A 19,882-nucleotide genomic window follows, 5' to 3' on the forward strand; every position below is an offset into this window, starting at 1 on the left:
CGTGGTGGATGGCCCGATTGGCGATGTTCCACAACCGCCGACACCTGCGGACCAACTGTTGGGCTGACGGTACGTCGACCTCCGGTTCTTGGTGGTTGAACACTGAAGGTTGGAAACCGTAGCATACCTCAAAGGGGCTGAGCTTTGTGGCCGATGAGACGTGGAGGTTGTGTGAAAGCTCTGCCCAGATGAGGTAGCGAGCCCAGGAGCGCTGTCGGTCTGCTATGAAGCATCTCAGATAGCGCTCCAGCTGTTGGTTGGCCCGCTCCGTCTGACCGTTAGTCTGAGGGTGGTATCCAGAAGATAGACTGCAGGTGGAGTCGATCAGACGGCAGAAAGCCTTCCAGAACCTGGCAGTGAACTGGGGGCCTCTGTCCGAGACGATGTCCTTTGGGAACCCATGCAGACGGACTACATGCTCTAATATCAGTTCCGCTGTCTTTTTGGCTGATGGGAGTCCGGCGAGGGCCACCAGGTGCACGGCCTTAGAGAACCGATCGATGATGGTCATGATGGTGTCTTTTCCTTCGGAGGCCGGCAGGCCCGTGATAAAATCGACGGCGATGTGGGTCCAGGGTCGGCGAGGGACGGGGAGAGGTTGGAGTTCGCCGGAGGTAGGTTGGTTGGTGTCCTTTGCCCTGGCGCACACCGGGCACGCCTGAACGAACTCCCGGACGTCCTTCACGATGGATGGCCACCAGAAGTCCCGTTGGAGGAACTGCAGAGTGCGTCGGATGCCCGGGTGTCCCGAGATGGGGGAGGAGTGGCCCCACTGGAGTACTTCGGACCTCATGTTGGTGGGCACATAGAGCCGTCCAGGCGGCACACCTGCCGGTTCGGTCTCTGTGGTCTGCGCCTGGCGAACCCTCGTTTCCAAATCCAATAGTAGGGGTGCGATGATCTTTAAGGGTGGTAGGACAGGCGCGGGGTCTACCCGGGGGCTGTCAGTTTCATGTTGACGAGAGAGCGCGTCTGCCTTGGTATTCTTAGACCCCGGGCGGTAAGAGAGATGGAAATTGTAGTGCTCAAAGAATAGAGCCCACCGCGCCTGTCTGGGGTTTAATTGCTTGAGGTTTCGGATGGTGATTAGATTTTGATGGTCCGTCCAGATGATGAATGGGTCCCTGGCGCCCTGGAGCCAGTGACGCCATTCCTCCAAAGCCCACTTTATGGCCAACAGCTCGCGGTCCCCTACCCCGTATCGCTGCTGAGTGGAATCGAATTTTTTGGAGAAGAAACTACATGGGTGTAGTTTCTGATCTGGACCTCGTTGAGAGAGAACAGCTCCAGCGCCCACATCTGAAGCGTCCACCTCTACAACGAAGGGTTTACTGGCGTCCGGGTGGAGGAGGATAGGAGCAGTGGTAAAAAGGGAGCAGAGTTTCTTAAAGGCAGAGACGGCGGTCTGGTTTAGTCGAAAAGGGGAAGATGATGGGCGAGTCAGGGCGGTCAGTGGCGCGGCAACTGTACTGTAGTCCCGGATAAAGCGACGATAGAAATTCGCAAACCCGAGAAACCGCTGAAGTTGCTTGAGGGTCTTGGGTAGGGGCCAATGACGCACAACTTCGAGTTTCTGCGGGTCCATGGCCACACCCTGGGGCGAGATGATAAAACCCAGGAACGTGGTGGAGCGCTCGTGAAAGGCGCACTTCTCCAACTTACAGTACAGCTGGTGGGCAAGTAATCTCTTTAGGACCGCCCTGACGTGCTGGATGTGTTCATCAACAGAACGGGAGTAGATGAGTATATCGTCCAGGTAAACGAATGCCCACCGGCCTAGCATGTCCCGGAGGACATCGTTTATGAAATGTTGGAAAGCGGCGGGGGCGTTACACAGTCCAAATGGGATCACTAGACTCTCATAGTGTCCTGTAGGGGTGATGAAAGCCGTCTTCCACTCATCGCCCTCTCTGATGCGTACCAAGTTGTAGGCGCTCCTGAGGTCCAACTTTGTGAAAATGGTAGCACCAGCGAGAACGTCCAGGGCTGAGTTGGTAAGAGGCAACGGATGTCGATTCTTGATGGTGATGTTATTGAGCCCCCGATAGTCAACACATGGGCGAAGTTCGCCTCCTTTCTTCTTCACAAAGAAGAACCCCGCGGCAGCAGGCGAAGAGGATGGCCGGATGGTACCATGGCGGAGAGCGTTGGTCACATATTCCTCCATAGCCTGCATCTCTGTGGATGACAATGAGTAGAGGTGGCCGCGGGGTGGGACAGTTCCCGGCTGAAGGTCTATTGCGAGGTCGTACGGTCTGTGAGGGGGAAGATGAGTGGCCCGTCTCTTGCAGAAGACCTCCGCCAGGTCCCGATAAGCGGCGGGGATGGCGTTGACATCGACATCGGGGGCCTCGGACTCCCTAGAGCACGTCCCAGCCGCAGCCCGTAGACACAGTTCGGTACAGGTCGCGCCCCACTGTAGAATCCGGTTCTGTCTCCAGGAGATGAGAGGGTCATGTTGGATGAGCCACGGAAAACCTAAGATGATTGGAGGAGAGGAGATGGGGGTGACATAAAAGTTGATCTGTTCCTGATGTTTATCGATGATAAGGGTGATGGGACGAGTCTGGGTGTTGATGGGACTGGTGGAGAGGGGCCGACCGTCGACGGCGGTAATCCGAACCGGCTGGGATAACGCCTCGAATTCTAACCCCAATTTTTTGGCATAAGAGAAGTCAATGAAGTTACCTGCGGCACCGGAATCGATGAACGCAGTACTCCTAACTTGTTTGTGGCCAAAATAGAGGTGTACTTGAACCGTGAGACGGGAGGAATCGGTCGAAGTGGAGGAGAGTTGGATATGACCCGGCGAGTGGTCCTCCTTCCTCACCGGGTCTGGCCGTTTCCCGGTCGAACTGGACAGATAGCTCGGTGGTGCGTTGCTGACCCACAATAGGCACAGAGTCCCTCCTTAAATCGTCGCTCCTGTTCTTCAGCGGTCAAGGAGGCGCGTCCTAATTGCATGGGTTCCCCGGCTCCTGTGTTAACCACGGCGGGAGGTGGAGATCCGGCAGGTCCGGTGGTTGTAGAAGTGACGGTAGATCGGGCGTCGAAAACCGGGGCCGGGGTGAAGAAGGTGGGCGAGGACATGGAGGGCGGCAGGGTCCGAGGAGCCGGCTTCGGGCGCGAGAGCATGCGTTGGTCAATCCGGAGGGCCAATTGGATGAGACCCTCCAGGGTCGCGGGCAACTCTCGTCCGGCTAGCTCATCCTTAATGCGAGACGCCAGTCCCTCGAAGTAGGTCGTGCGGAGGGCGGCATCTCCCCAGGTGGTCTGGATGGCGAGGGTTCGGAAATCCGCCGTGTAGCGACTCACGGACGACTCTCCCTGCCGTAAGTGATAAAGCTTGGTACCGATCTCCACCTCACCAGCAGGATGTTCAAAAGTGAGCTGTAGTTGACGTGAGAATTCATTGTAGGAGTGCGCTGTGTCTGAGTCGGAGCGCAGTACCGCCGTGGCCCACTCAGCTGCCTGCCCAGTTAGCAACGAGACGAGAAGAGCAATGCGTAGCCGATCGGTGGAGTATTTGGTGGAATTAAACTCAAACACCAGATCTAGCGCTGTCAAAAACACACTACATTTCCCGTCCGTGCCATTCCATTTATCTGGAAGCGCGAGAAAAACGTCAGAAGGAGGGGGGGGGGGTTGATGCGGCGCCGCGGCCTCCGCGGCGGGGGGCCGGCTAGCCGCGCCAGCAACAGCTGCGCGGAGATCCGCGTTCTCCCGCCGAAGCTCCGCCACCTCGCGGCGCAAGGCCGCGACGTCTCGGATGCTCCGGCGCAGAGCAGTAAGATCTCCGGTTAGCTTGTCGATTAGCTTGGCATGCCGATCCACCACATCGCAAAGACGCGCGTGCTCCGCTGGGTTTACCGCGGAAGGCTCAGTCATTCTGTCATGAACTAACCCGAGGAGAGCAGAAGACGTAGCTTTAGCGGTTAGCCCTTTGTAGCGTGAATGGTAAACCCAAACGCGGAGTGACACGAATAGGCAGGATAATCACGCTATTTGATCTAAGGACTCTCACAAATGGGGAGCAAGGGAGAGACACAAATCTAACCCGCGTCCTATAAACACACACTCAATCTGGAAGTAAACCCAAGAGGGTGAGTACTCACGGTTCGGTGAAACGGTCCGAGGCGACATGGGCGAACTCAAATGACTGAGCAGAGTGTAGAGGTTTGTTTACCCTTTTTATACTTCCTGGTTCGCGACCGCCTTACTTCCGGGTCCTAGTGCCGGTCGCGCTCTGAGTGTGCATGACAGACACCCAGGTAGAGAATCTTGAAAAGGACGATTAGAAGAGAATCCTGCGATTTATCAAGTGATTGGAGCTTTATCCATTATCACAGGTGGAATTTATCCATTTCTCGTGGTGTTCACAAAAACTACCCCATGCTGATCATTACACTGTTTGACCTTTGCACTATTGAACATTTCCACTACAAGAATTTGCACTACACAAAGAAACTCTTGTACTCATTGGATTCGTCATTTAGAGTAAGAGGACATTTTTCTTTTGTTTTGTCCTTTTTCCATGTTTACATTTATTTTATGGACCAAGAACTTTTTATATATTTTAACTGTTATTGAGTGTTTGCATTATTATGGTTAGTTGATTATTTCTCATTTCAGATTGGACTTTATTGTAACTTTGCTTTAATTCGTGGGTCAGAGGTTTAATTGAAACCAAACCAGTAACCAAAAAGCAAAACTCCAAAAAGAGTTATCATAAGATTAGAACAAAAAAAATTATGTAAATTAATAAGAAATAAACAGATATAGGAAAGGTAATTATTCTAAAATTGGAGCAAGTTAACTATTAAAGAAATAATACAGTATAGTGCAATAGAGGGTCATTCTCTTGGTCTGTCTGTTTTGTTACTGCGATTTACCAAATTACATAAATATACAGTATATATTGTTTTGGCTCCTGTGTAGCGATCCTAGAATCTTAACTTTTCTATTAATGTATCCCTTCATATAGAGCCGTATAAGGAAAAAAAACAGTAACCACGGTGCACTGCTAGTGGAGTGGGTTACAAAGGACATCACATCCGTTCTGAGTAAGAGAACTACAGTAGTTATGTATCCTTGAATCTACTAATATAGCCACTGTACCCACGTTAATCAGAATGTAAATACAGTACGAAACCGAACATATTGTATTTCTTCTATTTGTATACAGGGGCTTTAGACAGGTGTATTTGTTCCCAAAGGTGAAGCAAAAGGGCATACAAGCCTGTGCTAAGGAAATGCTGTCAAAAGTGGAAGTGAAAATTGGCCTCATTTCTGTCTCTTCTTATCCTTACTACACAGCTATGAAGCCCTACTTCAGAACACCGCTTCAGAACATTTTACCTCTTTTTCAACTCTGAGGTTCTTTCTGAGATTTTTTGTCACCCTGTATAATAAATGCAGATACAAAGAGCCCATGCTGCTTTAAGACAAGACAGCCCTGTATTCCCACTGTGCAGTCTGACTTTGAAATATTGTCACAGGAAGCCTGGGGATAGAATATGTTCACTGGGTCTAATCGTAGAGCTGTATGTTCTCGCATGGTTTCAGAAATATCAGGGCTATTTTTATTTTTTTCCCAATTATAAAAGCCCATTCGAGCAGCAATATCATTTAGCCCTGTATGTTAATTATACAGCAAATATCATTTTTGTGTACCATTAAAACCATGAGTATTTGCATTAACTGTGATGGCTGAACATGATATTGAATAGGAAAGCTAAATATGTACTACTCACTGTTAATATTAAACTGGCATGTCAATCTCCCCAAATTTCTAGGAGGCTCTCGCATATTGGTTGCAGCTCCTTGATGCCTGCAAATCATATACTATATCCTGGAAATATATATATATATTTTGTTTGTAAACAAGCCATTAAAACCATGATTATTTATTTACATTGAAAACTAAATATGTAGTATTTACTTTTATTATTGAGAGTAAACCAGCGAGAGAGAGAGAAAGAGAGCATACTGATTTGTCTCTCTTTATTCTAAGTGAACATACTGTATCACTTTTCATAGTGGGCGGGGCTTTATGTTGAACAGCTCCATGGCCAACAGTCCAGTTAAATGTCCTTAACAGTGCTTAAAGCAGTCAAAAAAGGCAAAAGTGCAAAAAACATTTCAAATCAAAGTACAGTAAAATGTATTCATGCTGTAGTAGCAGTGAAAAATAATGGCATTTTTTGCTTAATGCATTGCTTGCATGAGTTTTTTTTTTTTTATTGGCTGTGGTGGATTTAATAGTTGTAAAAGACAAGTTTAAGGTAAGTTAAATTTCCTAATTTGTTTATGAAATAGCTGGTTAGCTGCTGTTTGGGCCCCATGTAATAAGGGTCAAACTTCACGTATACTTGGAAGTTCTAAAAGAATATTAAAACCAACCCATACATTATATATATGATATGATATATGATATAATATGATATGATATTAGCACATTTTTCCTGTTACATTTTCTGCATGTACAGATGGTTAACAATTTAGAATCACAAAACGACATTTTTGTACAAGACAATAGAATAAGGATGATATGAAGATGCACTTTAAGCTGAATACTTTACATCTTTCAATGTCAAGCAGAGGTGTGTAAGCATTTCCAATTTTTGATGGGGGGTGTTAATAGTCTAGGGGATCTCCCTGAAATGAGTTCTTGCATGGTGGGAGGTCTTTATTATGAAGCCATTTTTATTGTGACTTGCAGCACAGGGGTCTCACACAAGCATAAAATTAGTATGCATACTCATAGGCGCATACTAACTTAAAGAGAGATCATTCAAATCCATTCAAGCTGCAAAATCTTTTTACTGTAAGTCAAAGGTTTTAGGTTTGTTATCATACCGTTGTCTCCCAGTAAGCATGGAAAACAAAAAAGCGTAAAACCCTATGGTTCTAGTGCTTGTCTCTTTGTAGATTTTTTTACTGTGATTGGACAATTTCTCTGTGTGTTTATTATTTTTTTTTTTTTCAAGTATGGACACTATAGAGAGAGTCGCTGTTAGTTACAGTAATAAAATATTATTACGCACCTGGACAATTTGTGCAAAATCTACCAACGCTCTTAGGCCATACCACTTTTCAAGTGCAATTTCTGATGTACACATATACAGTGGGGCGAGAGAAGTATTTAGTCAGCCACCAGTTGTGCAAGTTCTCTCACTTAAAAAGATGAGAGAGGTCTGTAATTTTCATCATAATAACTATATTATTATATATAACATAACTATGAAAGACAAAATAAAAAAAATCCAGAAAATCACATTGGGTCAAAATCCAGAAAATCACACTGGCCACCACACTCAAGGTAAGTTAGAATCTTAGAAATCAAGGAATCTTGTGTGAACCTAACTCTGTAGAAATAGAAGCTGAAATAGCCAAATAGAATTTGTTCTTAATTATGAGCCATGAAAAGGGGTGAATGCTAAAAGTGTCAGGTTGCATCTAATTCCTTGCTGTGTTCTTTATTAATCGTGTGGTGTGCAAATGCTGCAGATGATGATCAGAGAGAAAGAGCTTTGGTGCTTGTTCGACTGAAACAGCAGTGTACACACACAGCATGTGTCTTAGGCAGGGGGCTTTTATCCCATGGTTGCCTTCCTCTCTCCCTCTCTCTCTCTCTCTCTCTCTCCCTCCCCCTATTATTTACTGCATGGTGGGTGTTTGTAATCAGTGTGGGTTTGCATGAGGACAGAAATTAGTCACAGCAAATGCACATTAGCCCCTTGAGTAAAACAACTCATTGCAATGGCAACATTTAGGAAACCTATGCTGCTCTATATAGCTGTGTTAAAAAATCACTCTAAAACCACTGGTTATTTACCAACAGATATCTGGTGTATTATAAAACATTTCTGTAATCTACTTTAATGCCCAAGAAAGTTAATGCACAGGAATACAGTATGTGTAGACTTGCACTGATATGAAAATAGCTAGCCAAAATAGCACATATGTCACAGGAAGCGATTATTTTTACATTTTCAAAAAGTCTTCATTCGCATAATGAAATGCTTAGGTGTTTTAATAGCAGAGAAAGAGGTGAAAAGGCATAACATAATTTTAACAAACTAGTTGTTGGTTAGCAACCAAGTTACATGGTTAGCTTGTTAGCATCCACTTTTTTTTTGCATCTGCTGATTCAGATTTTTTTTCACAGCATAAATATAGTAGTAATAAAATATTAATAATATTATTATTCATAATTCAATTCAATTCAATTCAATTTTATTTGTATAGCGCTTTTAACGATTTACATCATCACAAAGCAGCTTTACACAATCAAAAGAACTAAGTTTGTAATAATGTTTTCCATGATATGCTCTTGTGCTGTTTTGAATCACTGACATAATTACTGATCTTTGTTTGCTCTGATGGCTAACCAAACAAGATATATGCATGCAAGCTATCTGACAATGCTAGAGTGCTAGCTAAAAACAAAGCTCAGTTGAAGGGAAAAGATCCCTCTGTGGATTAAGTTTATGTGCTGTCTGTGAAGCATGCAAGTTTTTAAAGGCCAATTATTGCAAGCTATTTAGCTCAAATACAATTAAAGGGGATAGTCTTTTCTGGTATATTGGCTAAGCTTCAAGCCATACTCGTTTTTGTTGAGCGTTGTGGTGGCATAGGGGTTAGTGCAGTGGCCTTGCCCCTCCAGGGTCAAGGGTTTCAGTCTCGCCTTGAGGTGTGCATGGTGTTTCTATGTTCTTTTCTATGTTCTTCACGTGCTTGTGGGTTTCCACCGGGTGCACTGGTTTCATTCCACTGTCCAACAACGTACAGCTTACACTCTAAAAAGAAATGTTTAGACTTAACAAAAAAAATTAACGCAACGTTTTGCATTAGTCTTTTTGAGTTATGACAACTTCATTTGAAATTATTTTGAACCAACAAGCTTCTTTGCGTTGGGGGAATTAGCTTTTCCTCTTCAGTCAAAGATTATTTTAATTACCCCTTACTTATTAACTGTTAGACAAAAGGCAAGTTTTTAAGTTGATAACTCGTATAAATTATGTTGCTCCAAATGGCTTTACCATATTGTTTTAAAGCTATTTTATATGTTGTTTAATTACTATAATAATTTATACAAAATTTCAAATAGCAACCATTTAAAAAATTAAGTGACTCCAAATAGATTTTTTTTTTTTCAGGTTTCTTTTTATGTAGGGTTTTTCGGTTTTTGTTAATGTAGTAGATTAAAAAAAAAAGACATTAGTTCAACCATTATTTTTGTGCAATTAGCTTTTATTTTCAACTGCAGCTGAGTATGTGAACAAATTATATTCAAATCTTGCACAAAATGCAAATAAAAAACTCAAAATTCAACTGGTCCTTATTAAGAATAACTAAGCATAATAAATTATGCTATCACAAAAAAAGTTAGGCAAATCTCTATAAATATAACAGTCAAAAGCCAAGTAGCATGTCATAGAACATTCCAGGAGCCTACCCTCTGAATGACATCAGTCATTTCCAATGAGAGAGATAAATGGTCAAATGGTCAAATTAGCTAAACTTGAATAATGTTTTTCCAAACAGCTCTCTTGCTGAGCAGATATCTCAATGAAACAAGTGCAAATTCATTACTTTAGTAGAACTATTAGATGTAAATTTAAGTGTTACTCACCATGAAATTTTGTTTATATTGAGTTTGGTTAGCCTATAAGTCTGCTAACACACAATCTTACCACTGGAACACGTCCAGGCATAGGGGGTAGGATATAACATAAAAAAATTAACTTATTATGCCACCTTTTTAAAGTTAAGACAACTTAAATTTTGTTTTCAACCCATTAACAATGAAATTTAAGTTTAAATTACATGCAAAATTAAGTTAATATAATTACCAGCATTATTATTTGATCACAACTTATAAAAATAAAGTTTGCAACTTAGAAAGTTCATCTAAATCAATTAATTAGAATGTTTAACTTGCATCCATGTATTAAATTAAGTAGTGGTAAAAGGTCCTCTGAGTTAGTTTTTAGAGTGTAGGCTAACTGGTGTTCCCAAATTGCCTGCAGTGTGCGAATGACAGTCAGGCATCAAGGTGGCAACCTGACCCCTTAAGTAATTGCTACAGAAATTACGAATATATCTCCGGTATCCATCGCCCGATGTGCCGGATGGCACCAAAATACCAAAAAAAAGTCTTTGTTGACTGTGTAACACTCATATGAGTTACCATTTACGGCCAACAGACAGTAATTCATGTTATTTTGCCATTTTTTTGCCTGATTCCATTTTTAACCAAAAAAAAAAAAAAAAAAAAACACTATAGGTTTAAAGTCTAGAACCCATGTTCTGTGGCTAAGCTTTCCTGTTTATCTTAACTTTCGTTAATAAATTATAAGTAACTCAATGATTTTTATAGTACAGACCTTTCAGGTTTAAATGAGACAATGTTAAATTCATGACATGATGGCTTGATTTGTCAAAATCAAGAGATTTAACAATTAAAAATCTTGTTTAAGACACATTAGAGACACATTTTTTTTAATCTCACCGTTAACACTTGAAGACAGAAATGTCTATATAAAATGGACATGCCGTTTGATTGCTGTCAGTTCGGTTTATTTAACAGAAGGTTACATAATATTTTAATTAATCCCCTGAAGTGTTTATCTGCAAATATCCACCTGTGACATGGTTTATTCTGTGGTAATCCCTAGCACACACTCCTTTCTTCATTTCAATCCTTCCTTGGCATCGCATGTTCCTTGCTCTATTTGTGCTGTGAGTGATGAAGTGATTCCCTGGCCTCTCTTTCGCTTGCTCATCCTTGTGGTTTAAGGAAGAGTGGGCATGCTGGCATGTAAGGTGATGACGGTTTGTTGGGCCGTGTGATGTTTTTGGACTCACAGAATAAATCACAGTGCAGGGAACTGATCTCAGTGCTGTGCACTTTCTTCATGCATGAGCACACATCGGTGCCTGCAGGACCTTTATCCTTCATGATCTTCAGGAAGATACAAGTGCGCGCTCACAAGCCTGATGCATATGACTTCCCTGGTTTTAATAATATTCTACTAAATGATCATGAAATAAGGGCTTAAATATGGTTGATTCATGTGGCTTACATAAGCATTCGTTCCTAAAACTACAATCTGCAACTGAAATCATAAATCGGGTATGCAATCAAGAGAGATTATATATTTAAATCTCTTAGTGAGACCCACTACTCATGAAGAAGAAGCTATTCACAGGGCCTGGCCATGCCACAAAGCTAGACTTTATAAAAGTGTGGTAAGCAATATGAGAACTTGTTTAGAGTTTGCCCAAGGACATGCTGAAGTATCAGTAAACAAATGGACTGATATTAACCAAAACATGCTTGTCCTTGGCACACAGCAAATATTTTTTTCCCAGAAACTCACCCCTGTTCAATTATATTATTCTTACAGTCATGCATGGTAGTGACGGCATCATAAGTAATTTCATCCGATGGGTTTTTGTGGACCACTACAGCTTATATGCTGTTTATATCTATACGTGATCGATCATATAAAATAGTGTGCACAACTAAAAGACAGTAATGATTAATCATTAATCAATTAATTGGCATCAACATTTATAACCAAAATGGTTGTGTTTGTTTTGCATCATAGTTCTTTGTGGAAATATATTTATTAACTTGTGCACCCCAAGATTTAAGCAGGGCACAATATTGGATGTATTTTTAGCGACCTTGTTTTTAAATAAAGACTAACCTACAAGTGCAGTATTTTTCACATTTTTTAGATTATTCTTACTCACTCACTCACTCATCGTCTATACCGAGAGGCCTGGAGCCTATCCCAGAAGGCTTAGAGCATGAGGCGGGTACACCCTGGACAGGGTGCCAATCCATTCCAGAGCACATACACTCACTTACACACTCTGGACGATTTGGGAACGCCAATTAGCCTAGTCTTCAGGTCTTTGGAATATGGGAGGAAACCAGAGTACCCAGAGAAAACCCACCAAAGCACGGGGAGTACGTGCTTACTCCAAGCACATGGACCCTAAAAAAGGCATGTTAACCACTACACCACCGTGCTGCTGGAGAAATGTTGTTGTGTCGGTCTTCCGGCTGTTCCCGGCAAAGGGGTCGCCACAGAATACCATCCGGTCTTCACATACAAGCTCGGCACAGGTTTTACGCTAGATGCCCTTCCCGACCCAACCCGCCAATTTTTATCTGGGCTTGGAACCGACACTGCATCCAGTGCACTGGCTGGGAATCGAACCAGGGCCTTTCGCATGGCGGGCAAGACACCTACCATTAAGCCACCAGTGCCCCTCACTGCGCCACCGGAGAAATAGTCCAGTACAGTATGTCCTAGTCATGTCTTACCCTGATCACATAATTCATAGTTTACTCACAACCTTTTTTTTATTGCTACAAGATGTTTTCAATATCCACTTAATGAAATGGTAGCAAATATTGCAAGTATACAACCTCATACAATACAAACTCAGTAAACTAACACGTGAATTTCTTAATGTAGAGCAGCAGGATAATTTTATGCATTCCAGTTTGTGTGGTTTTTTTTTATCCACCACAACCCTATACAGAGTAACTGGTATATAAGAAGCAGTCGTTTGGAGTTTGAACTACAAATTTTGCAGCTTTTTTTTTTATTATTATGATTAGAATTTTTTTATTCCAGTATATTTCTATATTTGTATATGTTAGGATATTGTGGTATCCTAACATATACAGCTTGCTTCTGGCGCTGATCCAGAGCTGTCAGTGAAGAGATGCTGACATACAGTAGACGTCCAAGCAGGACAGGAAAAAAAATACCTTTCAACCAGTCAGGTTGTGTCACTGTAAGTAACTGCTGAAATGTATAATACATTGAAGTATATTACTGTAGGGACTGTACGAGAACTTGCACAGACAGTATGATACCTGTCCTTCTTCTTCCCCAACTGCCACTAAAACAGTCACATGTTGGATGCTGAGACACCGGCTGTGTCCTCATTCTGCCACAAGAAATGTCTAAGCCAGCTCTTGGGTTTTGTTCTCGTGTTTGATGTGACACAATATTCCGGCATGGCGACCACACGGCTTTGTAATGGGTTTCTCTGTAGCTTTGATGTAAAAGCATTAATAGAAACAAATAGTTTATGAAATTTCTCACTGTTTAAATCAAGTGCACGCACAAACAAGAAAGGAGGGGGAACAAAGTCGGACTGTAGTGCATGAGTCTATTTTTAGCACAGAAACAGATTTCAGAAGGATTTTAAAATAGCGTTAACAAATTCCTCCTTTCGAATTTCAAGCCCTTTCAGACCATGCATGTATTGCAGGTATTTTCATGGCTGAATTATTTTTGGGTAAATATGACTCACAGGGTTTATGATGACAAATGGAACACATTTATACATATATACATTTTTTTAGATATCTTTTGCACAAAAGACCTGTTGATATGAGAAGAATATTAAATTGCACTCATAATAAAATTATCCCTTTTGCATTTAAATCTAAATGTGTGTGTGTGTGTGTGTTTGTGTGTGTGTGTGTGTGTGTGTGTGCATGTGCGTGTGCGCGCATCTCCCACAGTCTCCTGTCTGTTTTTGAGATAATATTATGGGCTGGAGATAGCCAGGAGTATCTGAACACTGCACAGCCTATGTGTCTGACAATCCAGACTATCTGACCAAAAAATCAATGTGTATTTATAACTGTCTGCTGCATTGGTGACAAAGTAAAGGCCGACTTCTCTGAGAGCCCGTGTTCTGATCCTTCAAAGGGAGAGTTCTTTGTCCCTGTCTCTCTCTCTCTCTCTCTCTCTCTGTCTCACTCTTTCTCTCCCTGGAGGAAGGAGAAATGTTAAATAATGGATCTTGAATAATGAGTGTCTAGAATACATGGCATGCCTGGCATTCACGGTCTCAGTTAATTTGTAAATGAGCGCAGTTTATTGGCTGTCTTTAGGCAGATTGCATTATTAAGTAGGGATTTTATGGTTTTGTCCATAAAATGTTTTAATCTACTTTTGGGGGGGCCAAAAATAACAGTATATGATATTTATAATAATTATTATAAAAAAATATTCTGCAATAACAATATCATCATCATGATATATTTTTTAGGCTTGCAAAGTTTACAAATTTTTATTATTTGAACATATAAAGACCCATAATCTCCCTTTTTTTATATATAATCTCCTTTTTTTTACCTTGAGCTTTGTCACATTTATTGCGCGGGTCACCACATCAGGTCATTTTGTCCGCAAACCATCTTGTGCAAGGTTTATGTCTGTTGCAACCCTCAGATTTGTATCCGGGATTCGGACTGGCACAGCAAGCAGTGACTGGATTGTACAGAGCGTACAGTAAGATTAAAAGTCTTGTTCAAGGACCCATCAACAGTGACCCAGCAGTGGTAGGGTTCAAACCCCTGACCCTCAGATCCGAAACCCAGAGTTTCAACCACCTGAGCCACCACTTAATCAATAATCGATTAATAATTAATTATTAATGAGAAGCAGATGCACATTCGCCCTTAGTTTAAGTTCTGTTTAGACAGATCTAATGGCACAAGTCAGCATTTCCAATATACAAATTCATTTGTGGAGGCCCGTTACAGTATCAACATTGACCAGTATTAACATTTTGTAGTCAATGTTTTCAAACAGAGCTCTTTATGAAAATAGAGATGGTGGAACGTAAAGGCGATCGTAAGCAATCCGATGTTCATGGAAGAAATCATAGAAACCCAACTCTTTAAATAAGTTATTAGCAATCATGTAAGGAGCCTGGCTAATAAGGATAGCTAAGCTCACGTTAGATTACAGCTGTATGCCGCTGCTCATGCAAGTGGATAAGGTTTATGTTAGTTCTTTTACTTCAATGCTGACATTATCAATTCATATTTTTTTATTGGGTAAATTCCTTGTGACGATTATTCGATTATGGATTAATCATTAACATAACACTAAGATATGTTTTCTGCTTATTTTCTTACTATTGCTGATACATACAGATTTACAGTATGACTCTTAATAAGAAATTAGCACCGAACCTTAAAATTTTATAATTTTAAGGTTTAATTAGTATTAAACCTTAAAATTATTAAAAAATAAAAAAGTGTCAAATTTATTCAACAATCTGTTGCTAAAATCTTTATTTATTTACTTATGATCCAATACTATTGTGCAAACATATGGATATATAAAGATTGACAAAATATTTTAGTGTCCAGTGACAAAAAGTCATTCAATCACAATATTAAAAAGGAAAATAATATTTAATACAAAAGACAAAACACATTCTGGCATTGATTTTTTCGGTTTCCGGTTCCATTTCCCCCCCAGCATGTGCTGTAATTAAATTCAGTTTCATTTTTAATTATGTGGATTCACTATTAATCAGTGAGTTAAAGATATGGCTTTATATCTCAATGTCTTCTAAGCCAGTGAGGGTATTCTCATTTTACTACTAATTTTCACAAGGCCACTGAGAAAAGACTGCTAATGCATACAGCAAAGCGCTAGAGTCTCACACCGTGAGTGTGCAGAGTGCAAAGATAACAGATAGCGGCAGTGCCATCTTAATGAGAGCGCAGCCGAATACATCAAGAGGAAAAGTGAAATGTGCAGTATTAACACTGAACAGAAAATTAGCACGGGGCATAATAAGGATATTGGTCTTTGACATTCTTTCACTCACCATAAAAGCATGAGATTTCATGAGAGTCCCCTGCAGTGGTGTTTGAGTAAGTGGCGATGACGTACGTTTGAGCAGGAGGCGTGTAAGATACCGATGTGTTAGTGTTAGTTTGAAATGACAAAGAGTGTCGTGTGAAAGCAGCAACCTACATCTCAGGCGTAACCCATCATACAGCTCACTGTTGAGTACAAAAGTCATTCCTGAACGAAAGACTACTGTGTGGATAGCATTTGCTCTAAACAACTTAATATACTTTTATGCAATCGTTTTTTGTTTTTGTTTTTTTTTTCAAAAACATTGTGACTTGCTTGTATAATCGGACATCTTAAAAAGGCATGTTCAAATAAAACTAGAGATTTTTTTCCCCAAATTTGATGACCTGCCAATTCCCGTATATCAGCCTGTTCTCTATTAGCACACAACAACTATCAAGTAGGGAGGGTAACACATGCCTACTTCAAGTCAGCCAACACAGGGAGTCAGCCAAATTGCTGCTCATGCTTCATCACAGGACGGCGTAAAAAACACCCAGAGGAAAGAACTAGCCTTCTATATACATCTCACAGACATCTACGATCGGCTGGTGTCACTGTGACTAACACAGTGTTCCTTCCTACACAGATAGCATGGCCAATTTTGCTCCTTTTTTCTCTCTTCAAGTCATGGTTGGTACATGAAGTACTCATACTGGTTCATGGTCATAGGAACCTTTGTGCACTTAAACTTTGAAATGTGAAATTAAAAGACCTTCAATTCATTATAACCAATTATGGCATAAGAAACCCACATTAATATTCATTCAGTCATTATACTTTACAGTTTGATTTGGCCCTTACGCACCCAGAGCCTTAAGTTTCCAGGGTAGTGTATTCCCTTTTATGTGTATGGCACATAATAATGGGAGCCTGACAAAGTGTTCCGTATTCGCCAAGATCCTAAGTTCCCAGGGTCCCATTTTACCAAGACCCTAAGTTCCCAGGGTCCATGTTACTAAGGTCATATGTTCTCTCGGCCTATGTAGCACAAACCTGAGAAATATGTTCCCCAGATCTCTTTTTGCTTACTGTATGAGGTCATATCAGAAGATTTCAAAACTAGTTTTGTAACACATCAACCGATAGCAGCACAATCACTGACCTTCATAAGTCAGTGTGCCAAAAGACATTGTCCTGTGTAAATCGGGGCTGTGCAAATGGGGCTATTCTAACCATGTGTGTCACCATGTTCGAGATTCTATCATGGACAGAAAGTTAGAACAAAGAGTGAATGTAAAATTCCTTATAAAACTGGGTAAATCTGCCTCAGAGATGTTTGACATGACTCGGCAAGTTTACAGCGATGCTGGAATGAGTCGTTTGGGGTGTTTTGAGTGGCACATGAATTTAAGCATTGTTTGTTCTTATGTTTATTTTTCAGTTCATTTTGCCCCTTGTTTGACTGTTTAAGAAGTTCTTTCTAGAGACCTTGTAAAATGGAACCATTAGTTGTGTGTAGTTTTGAAGCTTTGTTCCAATAAAATAAACTGAGCAATATTCAGGAAATATTTGATCTTGAAATTTGTCTAGAACAGAACACGAAGATTAAGGAATTGCAACAAAAAAATGATCTAGGGAACATAGGGAATCCCTGGGAACACAGGCCTTGGGGACATGGAGCTCTGGGAACATAGCCATACTCCCATTTGATTCTATGTTCTGCCACAACAACTTAATAGAAAACCCTTCTTAGCAACAGAGGACCAGAGCAGATTTTTTTTCTCCTAGCTCCAACGTGACTATTTTCACTCCTCGGCTAATTATTAAGCCTTTCATGCAGTGTTGAGCATATGCTAGGGGATGTAGAACTTTGTCGTTGAAAATTTCAAGTGACATTTTGAGACCTTTCTAATTCCATAGCTCCGAAAGGTGAACTTACTGTAATGTGGGTCTAATGTCCTGACCTGACTTGATGAGACTCGAAAGTCCTCAGAGATGCAGTGAGGGCTGCTGCGAGTGTTGAATTTGGCAATTACACGAAGCACTCGGCTGGCTGGAATCCCTATGAGGCTCAGTGCACGATGGAACTTTGCTGAATGATTAAAATTTTTAAGTGTGTGCCAAAGGCCACAAACAGCAGTGTTATCGTTTATTAGCTCTCACTCCTATTGAATCCAAATAACTAGATTTGATGGGCTCTGATGTACAGTATACACCCAGCACATTTATTATACAGAGGGCCCCCAAAAATGTATACACATTTTAGTATAAAAAATGTTCAGTCTTTTGTGTTTTGGTGCATGTGAAAAAAAAACATGATGAAGCTGTATTAAGGTCCTTAGGTATCAGATTTGGTTCCATGTCTACAATAAAATTGCAGTATTGATGTTACTAAAAATATTTTTATGTTCTTTTTCAAAGTAATTAAATCCCAGTTAAACCAGACAACGATAAAGCAACTGTGCATAAATGAACTTACAATGTTTATAAGAGCTTAGAGCAAAGAAATAGGAAAAGTGTGTTAATGAAGCAAAGGTTGGATAAATGCCAAGATATGCGATATGTCTTCAACTGATTTGTAGTCAACAAGCATCTTGAGGAACATATAAGATTAAATTAAAGTAAACACTCCTTATGTTCTGGCGCATATAGCACTGTGGCCTCTCGCCTCGCGCTTGGTGTGTTTCCTTTCGGTGCAAAGACATGCAGGTTATATTAATTGCCGTTTTTAAATTGCCCCTAGTGTGTGTGCCCTGCGATGGATTGGCACCGTGTCCAAGGTGTACCCCACCTCATACCCAAAGTCTCCTGAAATAGGCTCCAGGATCACACAACCCTGTACAGGATAAGCAGTGTAGAAGATGAATGATTGAACTCCACTTGTTCTATAAAATCATTTGACTTTTGGGTGAAACATAATATTTGTTTTTGATTTTTCTAGCCTTATAAGATTTCAAGTCTTACTGTAGATTAGAGTCAACAATTTAGGGCTTTACTGAGTGCATAGCAAATGCATATAAAATATTTCTTTCTTTAAGGATAAATAGGATATAAGTGCTATTGCTAAGAGAGAGAGCATAATAAGGTGCTATATAAGGTGTAATCCATCAGAAGGCCAGTTTCGTCTCCTTACCCCTACCGAGAGATGGGAGCCATATAAACAGGGTATTTAGTATAGAACAATGGCTCTTTTATGCTCCATTTTACTCCCAGTTGGCTGGTGCAGCAAATATATCCTCCTTTTAAGTAATCAGAAGGTCATAAATTATCTACCCAGGCGTAATTTATTCAAAGTGAAAAGACAGTCTGTGCAGGCAGGCATGGTACACAAAACAAAAAAACACATTATGCACAGGCTTTCTGCAGGTGTTTCAGAAATGTGTCCAAGCATTGTCATAGCTTGCTGGAATTTCTCATAAAGTTTCTTGTATAAGAACTCGCATGTTCTTATACAAAAAAAAGAAAACACTGCTTAATGTCATCCTATAGTAGTTCAGAAAAAAATTAATCCTAGACACTGATACTATTCTATTAACAGTCTATTTATCTGCTAATAACAATCATTTTTCGAGATGCACGTGTTGTAATTGGCCACCTCAGCCACTGTCTCGTCCTTCTTGTCTCATGTCTTATTCTCCTTTGCTCTCTTCAGGTGTGTGGTAGACTGATTACTCAAGAGTGAGGTGGTGGGGTGCTCATGGCTGCCATATGGGGCCTGGGCTGGCTGGGTGCAAGCCTCACCCTGTTGGCCCTCGCCCCGGTGTGCCAGAGCTGCCCGCCACGCTGTGATTGTGTGGCTCAGCTCCGCTCAGTGTCCTGTCAGCGAAAGCGTTTGTCTGGTGTACCTGAGGGCATCCCTACAGAGACCAGGCTGCTGGACCTCAGTCGGAACCGGCTACGTTGGGTGTCACCAGGAGACCTTGCACCATATCCACGGCTGGAAGAAGTGGACCTCAGTGAGAACCTCATCTCCACGTTGGAGCCCAATGCCTTTGCCAGTCTGCAGGCACTGCGAACGCTTCATCTTCGTGGAAATCAACTCAAGCTGGTGCCCATGGGCGCCTTCGCTCGCTTGTCAAACCTCTCTACCCTGGACCTGAGCGAAAACAAAATTGTCATCCTGTTGGATTATACGTTTCAGGACTTGCACAGTCTCAAACACCTTGAGGTAAGAAGTATAAATTTGATGGTTCGATTATAAAGTTGCAAATTCATTCAAAATATTCTTTATT

At 41.4% G+C, this 19,882-nt stretch overlaps 1 protein-coding gene across 1 annotated transcript in view; it reads left to right on the plus strand.

Moving 5' to 3' along the window:
* LOC128513146 (leucine-rich repeat and immunoglobulin-like domain-containing nogo receptor-interacting protein 3) overlaps positions 1-19,882 on the plus strand; it is a 60,721-nt gene that overhangs the window by 33,529 nt on the left and 7,310 nt on the right. Inside the window, exon 2 of the mRNA XM_053486804.1 lies at positions 19,303-19,818. Coding sequence (XP_053342779.1) covers positions 19,348-19,818 — 471 coding nt within the window. The 5' untranslated portion in view covers positions 19,303-19,347. The remainder of the gene's footprint in view (positions 1-19,302; positions 19,819-19,882) is intronic.

The sequence above is a fragment of the Clarias gariepinus genome, chromosome 25 (genome assembly GCF_024256425.1).
Source record: "Clarias gariepinus isolate MV-2021 ecotype Netherlands chromosome 25, CGAR_prim_01v2, whole genome shotgun sequence".
Taxonomy (NCBI): Eukaryota; Metazoa; Chordata; class Actinopteri; order Siluriformes; family Clariidae; genus Clarias; species Clarias gariepinus.